This window comes from Gavialis gangeticus, unplaced genomic scaffold (genome assembly GCF_001723915.1).
Source record: "Gavialis gangeticus isolate Ggan-Ray unplaced genomic scaffold, GavGan_comp1, whole genome shotgun sequence".
NCBI classification, from domain to species: domain Eukaryota; kingdom Metazoa; phylum Chordata; order Crocodylia; family Gavialidae; genus Gavialis; species Gavialis gangeticus.
Window position 1 is genome coordinate 28787503 of NW_017729032.1, and position 10870 is coordinate 28798372.

At 40.0% G+C, this 10870-nt stretch overlaps 1 protein-coding gene across 1 annotated transcript in view; it reads left to right on the forward strand.

Annotated features, from left to right (window-relative positions):
* Positions 1-10870, forward strand: part of YAP1 (Yes associated protein 1) — a 154532-nt gene that overhangs the window by 123830 nt on the left and 19832 nt on the right. The window contains exon 5 of the mRNA XM_019524163.1: positions 8934-9064. Coding sequence (XP_019379708.1) covers positions 8934-9064 — 131 coding nt within the window. The remainder of the gene's footprint in view (positions 1-8933; positions 9065-10870) is intronic.

Here is a 10870-nt window from a genome sequence, read left to right on the forward strand (position 1 = left end):
GAGTACAGGTGTTCTTGACAATTCTTTTAGCTGTCATTTGCCTTTGGCAATTAATACAAGATATTTGAATCATCTGTTCTGCACTGAATAGCATCTGTGCTACTACCAGGGTTGAGGGTTGTGATTTAGGACATTATTTAGCCATATTCTTTGTGCTGTCCTAAACAGGGATGTTTTTCTGAACTGGGGTGTTAGTGAGACAGCACTTCTGTGAAATTCTTTGGCAGAATATTAATTCCTTAATACACCAGTATGTGAATCTAACATTGTTTTATCATCCATTGGTATGGTTGAAACTTGCTAAAGGAAAGTGCTCAGACAGAGCTTCAGCTCACATTTACATAGTTAAGATCTAATGAAGAAGTTGCTTAATTTAATTTATTGCTAAGAAATGAAAAAATGATGCAGGGAGCACTCTAGTATACTACTTTGAAAATGTCTAGCAAATGTAAACGAGACAGACTGTGAACAGTCCCAGTTAGTGAAAGGGAGTTTTATGTGGTCAGATTCTGGGCTGCATGCTGGCTGGCGGAAGAATGCTCAAAATGTGAAATTCAGTTCATTAATTTTACTGGAAAGGCAGCATTTGTGTTTCAGCTTTCATGGGTACTGTAGTTATAAATATTCCTTGGCTCCTAGAATTGCATACCTGAACGACTTACTCAGAACAATAAATCTACGTTAAATTTAAGTTTGTTTATTGGTTTAATATGTGGTGACAGCAGAACTATTAATAGTACAAGGAGTTTCATGCTTCTCTGTTCATTCAAATGTGGGAGATGTTTGAGCATCAACAGCCAGAAGTTACAGGGAAGAATATTTCTTTTTACATATGCGTAACTTAAACTAAAAGTATTGTCCTTTTTGGCAAGAAACAAGTTTCTAATGGACTTAAAGGCAAAATCATTTCGCTATTTTCTCTTTTGCCCACTTGTCTATATAACCAGGTGCATGGAAAGCATTTATCTTTCCAATGAGACAACAGCTTATGAATCCATCTTTTCTCCTGCATTTTTACTTGTCTTTAACTCCCTACAGACTAGTGCTTATGACTACATTGGAGCTGTAGCACACTGCATTGAATTTCCAGCATACTTAGTGCTGTTTTCAGGTTCAGACTTTATTCATTTTTGCATCTTACTGCAGCATCATTTCCACCTCCATCCTAGTGCTTTCACTACAGTCAAACTAGCACTCAGGTGTTATTCTAATTAAGTCCTAAAAATGATGCAACGGATGTTGCATAAGGAATATAGGCACTAAAGTACTTTCTTTTTTTTTTAAAGGCTAGAAATTATGCAAAAGCAATTTAAGTCTAGAGGCTGCTCAGATAGCTAGGCATCAGCCAGTTTTCCAAAATGAATACAAGCCTATGAAAATTAGGATTCTTAGATGATTATTGAGTCAAAACCCAGTTTGAAGATTCCATTCATACTTGGTAATTGCAATGCAATGTATTTGGCTTGTTTATGCATATTAGGTGTTTGCCAGATATGTCAAAACTTTTCCACACCGGGCCAGATCAATCAAGTTAGGTGCTACCAATGCCTTGCTTTTTAGATACGTGGCAATGGAGTGAACCCCATAGTGCAGGGGTAGGTGTCTTGGCTCCCTTTACTATACATAGAGAGATCTGAGAAATCTATGCTGAACAGAGAGCTGCATTCAGCTAAGAAATTCTGAACACAAAGATACATCTGAACTCCTGCTCCCATCTTGAGCATAGGCACCTAAGTAAAAGCAGCAAGAGAAGGTGCTTCTGTTAATTTAAGATGTAGACCATAGGACCTGCTTCTGAGCATAGAAGCCTAAAAGCTTCCTCACAAAGAATACAGGAGGGCTTGTTCTTCTTATAAGATGACACTGCTGATGGAGCATGTGGGTGCTGCCTGCCTATGCTAGCCTAGTGTTTTGAATACTTGCCCTAGAAATGGAAAGCTAGTTTAGAATCCCTCCTTGGCCTGTGGGAATTCAAGCACTCTTTTCCCAGCTCCTACAAGAAGTAGGTGGTCAAGTAGCTGCCAGGCAAGAGCCTAGGCTGTGTAGGGTCGATTTTTTTTGTTGAAACTGTGCTGCTCTTGGAAAGGAATGCAGATTTCAAGCAGCCTGAAGGAATGTGAATGACAGAGAGCCTGATGCTGTAGTTTGGTGGTTGAGGCGCTCACCTGCGTGGAAAAATTCCAGGTTCCTTTCCCTGCTCTGAGAATTTATTACTGTTGTTTTTTTATCTAAAGACCTAGTGTGTTTTAAAATGCAGTCTGACACTAAGAACTAAACTTAGGATTTGGGTCTCCTAGACAATGTCTCTTAATGCTAACTATTATGTACAAGGTGAATACCCCCACCACATCCTGCTCAGTGTGTTTTTGACTGAAGTTCCTTTGGTTACTGTGTAATAGCTATCTCCTGAACACACCTGCTAGTTTGGGCTCTTCAGGTTACGTAGGTGCTGCTCTGCTCAGACTCTAAGCCCAACTGGGGCTTAATATATGCAAGTTCTTGACATGTGCAGAAGGCACGACTGTAGCTATATAGGCAACTTTCGGATCAAATAGGGAGAAACCTAATGAGTTTAGTTACCTAGGAGCCTCCTGAACTAGGTTAAGTGGCTGCTTGTGGGTGCAAGAGAGTTAGGGTCTCTACTTAGGATTTAGATGCTTAATCTGCCACCTAAACCCAGTTTTAGCTGCCTAGTTCCTTTTGTGATTGGGTAGAATATCTCTTGTATTCAGAGTCAGAGGTACCCGTAGGAAAACCTACAGGCTGAGAAAGGAACAAATTATTACAGGAGCATTTTAAAGGTTTAAGAGTTTTCTGGTAACAGTAACTGCCAAACTGAAAAACAAAAGGAAAGTGAAAGTTACATTTTATAGGTTACTGAATGAGGACCTAGTCCTGAAAACAAATGCCTGCATTCTGCTGGGTTCAATGCAGGTGTAGGACCTAAAAATGTTTCATTCATAGTTTATAAGCCTGAAGATAATAGAATTATCTGTTTATACCCTACAAACAAGGGCATTTCCCTAATAGTTTTGACTAGTTCCTTTTCTTCCTTTTTAGTGTTTAGATGTGGTCTTTGCCTGAGCAGCAATATGTTTGTAAATAAAAAATGCTTAGGCTGACTTGTGTGGTGTAACCATGCCCCTGCTCAGATTGCTTGCAAGGATTTGTTCCTGATTTTGTATATGAAAACATAAGCTTTTACAGATTTTGCTGAAGTTACAGACGCATTTGCTCCTGAGATAATACAAGATTCTTAAACAGTGAGGGTGAGGGGTGGTAGAGATAGGGGTGACTGCACTTGGTGCTAGCTTGTGAGGTAGGTGGTAGCAGCCGCGCATTTGCAACTGTAAATGTGGCTGCAGCAATTAAAATATGACCACATTATTAATTTGGGTTATAGAGTTCTAGTATAATATTGTTACACTGGTAGAGCATTCACCTTCAGTTTGAATGAGTTGCGCGTTTCATGAATAGCTTGTAAATATAACATTTTGTTTAACTAAAATAAACAAACTTGGAAGAGAACAGCTGGATAAGTTGCAAAGTGCTGAGATCACTCTAAAGTCACTTTCTCCAAGGAGTTGACTCTCATTTTGTGTTTCTACATAATATCCAAAATTAGAATTATATACTAACAATAGCAGTGTTAAGCTTTTATTTACCCTGAGGTAGTTAGAAAACTTTGACATACTTACAGAAATAGGAGGAGGTCAAGTCATAGTAATCTCAGCCAGAATTTTGTCATACTTGTATTTGTGCCTCTAGAAGGTCAAAGAGTTCTAATAGAAACATATTTTAAAAATATGAATAAAAATCTCAGTTTTCAACTAAAGTAATGAAAAAATAGGTTATTTTCATAGTCTGGAAATCTTTCTAAACACCCTGTGTCATTCAGAATAGCTGGATTATTAGTATTATTTTTTTAAATAAGCAGAAAGTAAAAAAGACTAATCAGCAATTACATGATCATAGAAAATTCTTCTACACACCTATACAGAGGCTTCCTTTAAATGGTTGATGTAAGATTTCCAGAGAACACAAGTCATTCAGTAGACTTGCAGTGTTATGAAATAGTATAATTAATTTACATTTGAATTTCTGGTCAGCCTGTCAGTAATTAGTATTTTTTTTCCATCATGAGCCAATCTTAACAGGGGTTACAGTTTAATAATCCTCCTGGAAAATGCTGTAGTGAAATCTTGACAAAATAGGTTTTTAGTGTAGTCAGTTTTTATCTGCGTTGCACCGGTCTACTCCTATATGAACCTTTCATGCTTTTGGCAGTGAAGTGCATTTAAATCAAACAAGAATTGAGCACTGAGTGCATACCCAGTCTCATTTGCTATTTAATCAAATGTTTATGGGTTTTGTAGCTATTTAAATACTTCTCAGAAGTTGTTGCCACACATTTATGCACTGTTTATCACCAAATGATGAAAGAACCTCGCTTCTTTCTACCATGACTACCTTTGGACTGCTCTCCCTTGAGGTTAAAGCCCTTTTTTCTAAGTAACTTGTATACAGTTTTACAACCTCCCCCCCGAATTTTACTCCTTTCTGTACAATTTGATTCTTGCAAGCTTGCCACATGGAGCTGAAATCTGGATCTTCAACCTTACCAATTTTGTACTAGACGCTTTTGAAAAATGGAGCTTTTAGAAAAACTGGAGTTTGGGGGGGCTTTTTAAGATATGCTAAATGAGTTGGTGATGTGCACTGATGAGGTGCTCAATCTTCATAGTGAGCTGTTATCTCAGTTAATTGTATGCAAGCTCATTACTACCAGTATTTGCATTATTGTCACTCCTTGGTGCCCTCAAACCAGGATGTTTTTATGTCAACCCCTGTACAAACAGAGTGGAAAGGCAGATCTGATTCCAAAGAATTTGTACTTGAAGTATGAGATGAGATAGATGGGTGATGATCACAAGGATGCGGAAGCAATATCGGTCGTCATATGCAGTAGTCTCAACACCATAATAGCCAGTTTTGTCAGTATTTTCTTCAGAGGAGAGTTAAAAGGAGAGATCTTAAGAGCAATGAAGTGGCTGTGCATGTCTGGAGAGCTTCTTCCAAGCATAAAAGAAAGTATGGAAAGAAGCACAAAGGTGTTTGTAAATTTAACGAGAAAGGGGAAGCTAGCTTAAGACCGGAAGAGACTGTGAAGGTCCTATGATCTAAGATCAAAAGATGGTAAAATTGATAAGGGAGACAAAGATAACATGGATGATAGGAAGGAGAGTGTGGAAATGGAAAATGTTGCATCCAGGGTGGAAGCAGAACTTCCAAAAACATAATATACCCAAGTTAAAGTGACCAGAACTTACAATGCATAAAGAGTGACATTTCCAGTATGGAAAGGTAAGTATAAATACCACTGTACACGGTCCTTGTGATGCCTCATTTGAAATATACATGCCACTCCAGTAATCCACACGCTCCAGAAAATCCTAATAGGAACAGGATGGTAGGGAGAATGGGAAGCCTATTTGAGACGAGACTTTTCAACGAGTTATAGACTTGGAAAAAATTAGGGTTGGAAGGGACCTCAGGAGGTCATCTAGTCCAGCCCCTTGCTCTAAGCAGGACCATGCTCAATTATAACATGCCAGCCAAGGCTTTGTCTAGCCAGGTCTTAAAAACCTCCAAGGATGGAGATTCCACCACCTCTCTGGGTAACTTTTCTAGTACTTCACTACTCTCATAGCAAGAAAGCTTTTCCTGGTACCAAAGCTAAACTTCCCTTGCTGAAACTTGACCATTGCTCCTTGTTCTGTCATCTGCCACCACTGAGAACAGTCCAGCTCCATCTGTTTTTGAACCACCCTTCAGGAAGTTGAAGGTTGCTGCTGTTAAATCTCCCTTAATCTTCTCTTCTGCAGACTAAATAAGCCCAGTTCCCTCAGTCTCTCCTTAAAAGTCATGTGCCCCAACCCCACAAACCATTTTCATTGCCCTCCGCTGGACTCTCTCCAACCTGTCTACATCCTTTCTGTAGTGGGGGGCCCAAAACTGGACACAGTACTCTAGATGTGGCCTTGCCAGTGCTGAATAGATGGGAATAATTACTTCCCTCAGTCTGCTGGCAACACATTTACCAATGCAACCCTGTATGCTGTTAGCCTTCTTGGCAACAAGGGCACACTGCTGTTCATATTCAGCTTATTGTCAAGTGTAACCCCCAGGTCTTTTTGCAGAGCTTTGTACAGGATTGTTCTCTCCTAATGGCAGGAGTTTGCATTTGTCCTTGCTGAACTTCATGAGTTTTCTTTTGGTTCAAATCCTCCAGTTTCTCTCTGTCTCTGAATCCCAGCCCTACCTTCCAGCATATCTACTACTCCCCCCATCTTGGTGTCATCTGCAAACTTGATGAGAGTGCACTCAGTCCCATCTTCCAGTTCATTGATGAAGATATTGAACAAAACTGGCCCCAGTTCCAGCTCCTGGGGTACTCCACTTGATTCCAGCTGCCAACTAGAGATCAAGCCCCATTGATTACTACCCTTTGAGCGTAATGATCCATCCAGTTTTTTTTTTTAAATCCCCTTACCTTACAGTCCAATCATCCAGCCCATACTTCCTTAACTTGCTTGCAAGAATGTTGTGGGAGACCATATTGAAAGCCTTGCTAAAGTCAAAGTATACCACATCCACTGGTCTCCCAACATTCACAGAGCCAGTCATCTCGTCATAGAAGGCAATCAGGTTGGTCAGGCATGACTTGCCCTTGGTGAATCCATACTGAGTGCTCCTATTTACCGTCTTCTGGTCGAAGTACTTAGAAATGAATTCTTTAAGGACCCGCTCCCCATGATTTTTCCAATGACTGAGGTGAGGCTGACCAGTCTGTAGTTCCTTAGATCCTCCTCATTCTCTTTCTTCAAGATGGGCAGTATATTTTCCCCTTTCCAATAATCTGAAACCTCTCCCTATCACCACAGGTTTTCAAAAATAATGACCAGTGCCTCTTCAGTCACATTTGCCAACACCCTCAGCGCCCACAAGTGCATCACATCTAGCCCCATCAACTTGTACATGTCCCGCTTTTTTAAGTAGTCCCTAACCAGCTCTTTTGCCACTGTTGGCTGCTCACCTTCTCCCCATATTGCTGCAGTAATCTGGGAACTGACCTTGCCTGGGAAGACAGGTGAAAAAGGCATTGAATACTTCAGCCTTTTCTGCATCATCTATCACTAGGTGGCCCCCCATTCAATATGGAACCCACACTTTCCCTGATCTTCCTCTTGTTGCTGGTATATTTGTAGAAACCCTTCTTGTATTTGTAATTTTGTACCTTTTCTTATTCAGTTTAGCATAACAGACTAAGAAGGGAATAAAATTGCATTTTCTAAATATGGGTGGAGCAAACACAAGAGAGAAACTGAGAGGCTCATTTTGGCTGGGGGGTGGGAAAGGGTTTATAACTATTTGATTCTGGGAGGTTCTACAATGACCTGAATCAATTTCAGGAGGAATGTGATCATTTTATGAAAGTTGTTTTTCTGCCATTGAATGCAGTAGCCAGGGGTCTGGATTCAGTGACCCAGGAAGTCCCTTCCAGTCCTATAATCTTTCTCTCTTATGCTGAGGATACATTTTGATTGGCAAGACAAACAGCTTATGTTTGATGCAGTATAGATGCTTAATACAGCACCACAAAGTATTACTAGAGCTTGACTGTTCTGTGGTGGCAGATGACAGAGCAAGGAACAAGGGTCTCAAGTTACAGCAAGGGAAGCTTAGGTTGGATATTACGAAAATCTCTCTTGCTCAGAGGGTAGTAAAACACTGGAACAGGTTACGCAGAGACGTGGTAGAAGCTCCATCCTTGGACGTTTTTAAAGCCTGGCTCGACCAAAGGCCTGGCTGGAATGATCTAGTTGGGGGGGTGGTCCTGCTTAGAGCAGGGATTGGACTGGATGACTTCCTGAGGTCCCTTCCAAACTTCATTCTCCACGATTCTAAATCTCTAATGCAGAGACTGTCGCTCATGTTTGTCTGAATCCCTTTCAGTCAGGACTGGGAATGTATATCCACAACACAATAGCTGATTTGTTTGCAACAGTGCTGCATGCAGTGATGGGCAGTTGTGTTAAAACTGTATGTGAGGTCACAGTTGAGAGGGATGGAAGGATGTATAGATGCAGTCTTTGCAGTTAGGAATTGTGTGTACCCTGGCCAGGCCCCTGACAGGGAAGGGAAGGGTGTAAATAAAGTAAGATGAGAACTTTCACATCTAGGATTGCATACGTACACACAGTTGCATACATTGGTACACAGTGGGACCCAATGACCAATCAGCTAGTGAGTAACAAGCAGTCAGCCAGCAGTTCACATGCAGTTTTATTCAGGTGAGGTAGTAGGTTGAACAATTATGAAAAAATGGTCTGTTCATAAATCTGTTTTGAAGTGTTTTAAGCCATTAAGAGAGCTGAGGAAGGGCAGCTTGTGCAAGAAAAGTTGTCCAGTATCTCTCCCAGCTATACAATCCATCTAATACAAGATATCACCAAAGTCTTTGCCTCTCATATGTTTCCTGGTCCATTGCAGCTACAACATCACTTCAACCTCTGTTCATAAATAATTTTCAAACAGGAAGAAGAGTGAAGTTCTTTGGTTAAATTGTTTATGAGCAGCCCAACTGGTAATTTGGGTATTGTATTGTAGGTAATATATTTACTTTAAAATATTTGCAGTGAAGCCTTCTTATTAATTCTAACAATTGGCTGTACTTTAATTTGTTGGCACAGAATAATTATTCTGTGGGGTTTATTGCCGACTTCAAAAACTTAATGTATTTCTATTTGTATACAGTAACTTGAAGTATGTAAAAATCTAAGTTATTGTGATGTTTCTGGCTGCACACAAATATTTCATGAGCCTGAAGTATTTCATTGAACTTGCTAATGTGTTCACGTCTTGTTTTTTAGGAATTAGCTCTCCGTAGCCAACTTCCAACAATGGAACAAGACAGTGGTTCTCAAAATCCAGTTTCGTCTCCTGGAATGTCTCAGGAACTGAGAACAATGACTACAAATAGTTCTGATCCTTTTCTGAACAGGTTTGTAGGAGTAGCTACTAAAGGAAAAAGATTGTGATTTAAGATTCTGTTCGGTACATGTAATAGTTTATTTTGAACATCTGTCTGTGCCAAAAGCCACAGCTGTAAATGAATCTTTCCTTAAATGGCAAGTCCAGTAAAAGTTGAGGATTAAAAGCTGTCTCCTGTGGGAGGAAATAGACTGTTCAGACTTGTAGAAAGGATTCCTATTCAAAGTCATAACATGTTTGCCTATGCATAATCTGTTGACTAACAGTCATTTAAAATTACTGACTCAGAGAACTTGTGAATAGCTTATTATGAGATCAAGTGAACTTTAAGGAACATTTAAGACCATACCTTAGGATTCTTTCTTCCTCCCAACTTCCTCCTCCACTTAGGGTATTTTATCTTGTAGCATTCTCACTGTGTTACTGTTAATGCTAGAAACACTGATGCAATTCATTTTTTAAAACCATATCATTTGAAGTTCATCCCTTAATTCAAGCAGTTGGAATTTTGGATTGGTTTTCTGCAAAAATAGACCTCTGCTATTTGTATAATTTTTGTTCCCCATCTGCATAAGGCAAGGACAGAGTTCACTCTAGTTTGTCACGAATATATTGTCTTGGGTAGAGTAAGTAAATGGGTTCTTCTTAGTGTTTGGGAGAAAATACTGTATCCTTACATTAACTGTCTAAAAGGATTTAAAAAAAAACAGAAAAGAATTGATGCAGTCTGCCAAATAATCAGTCATACTAGGAAATTCAAGCCCTGGGTTGCTCATGGAGGTGACAGGATTTTTTAGTTCTGCTAACTGATTAATTTTTTTAAAGGCTGAGATGAAACATTGACTGCAGTAATAAATTTTGTAACGTTGTTTGATGGTGATGTTTCAGTCAGGCTTCTAAATGAATGAACCTGCTCAGCACCTATTTTAACAAGATTTTATAGAGCAGGATGACTGTTTGGAATACTTCAGTTATACCTGAGCTTAATGTTTCTTTCCATCATCTTTATAAGTATCAGTCTGCTTCTTAGAAGCGGGCATTATAAATGTACCCTGGATACCTGTAAGTTTCTGCGCAGCAATATAACATGCTTGTCACTCTCAGCAGCATTACATTATTTTATATAGAATAAAAAAATTAGGAACCTTAGAAATCCTTTTAGTATGAAGCTCAGCTTCATATTTTTCACTAATTGTTATACTTTCAAAGTTGTTACTGCAATAATAAGTGTCTGTTGGATTACTCTGCACGATATAAGAACAGGACCAGTATGTTGAAATGTTACTGCTGTAACCCTTTTCTATGTTTTATAACAAATCTTGACACCGTCTCTTTCCATTTCATATCCAGGAAAGAGACCGTTCATAGTTTCATAGTTGGTAGGGTTGGAAGGGACCTGAGCAGATCATCAAGTCTGACCCCCTGCCATGGCAGGAAAAAGTGCTGGGATCAAACGACCCCAGCAAGGTGTTTGTTTAGCCTCCTCTTAAAGACCCCCAGGGTAGGAGCCAGCACCACTTCTCTTGGAAGTGGGTTCCGTATCCTAGCTGCCCTGACCGTGAAGTAGTGCCTCCTGATGTCTAGTCTGAATTTACCCTCTGCCAGCTTGTGACCGTTATTTCTAGTCACTCCTGGTAGTGCTCGGGGGAACAGGGACTCCCCCAGTGCCTGCTGGTCCCCTCTGACTAGTTTGTAACAGGCTACTAGATCCCCCCTCAGCCTTCTCTTGTGGAGACTGAACAGGTTCAGGTCCTGCAGTCTCTCATTGTAGGGTCTGCCCTGTTGTCCCCGGATCATGCGAGTGGCCCTCCTCTGG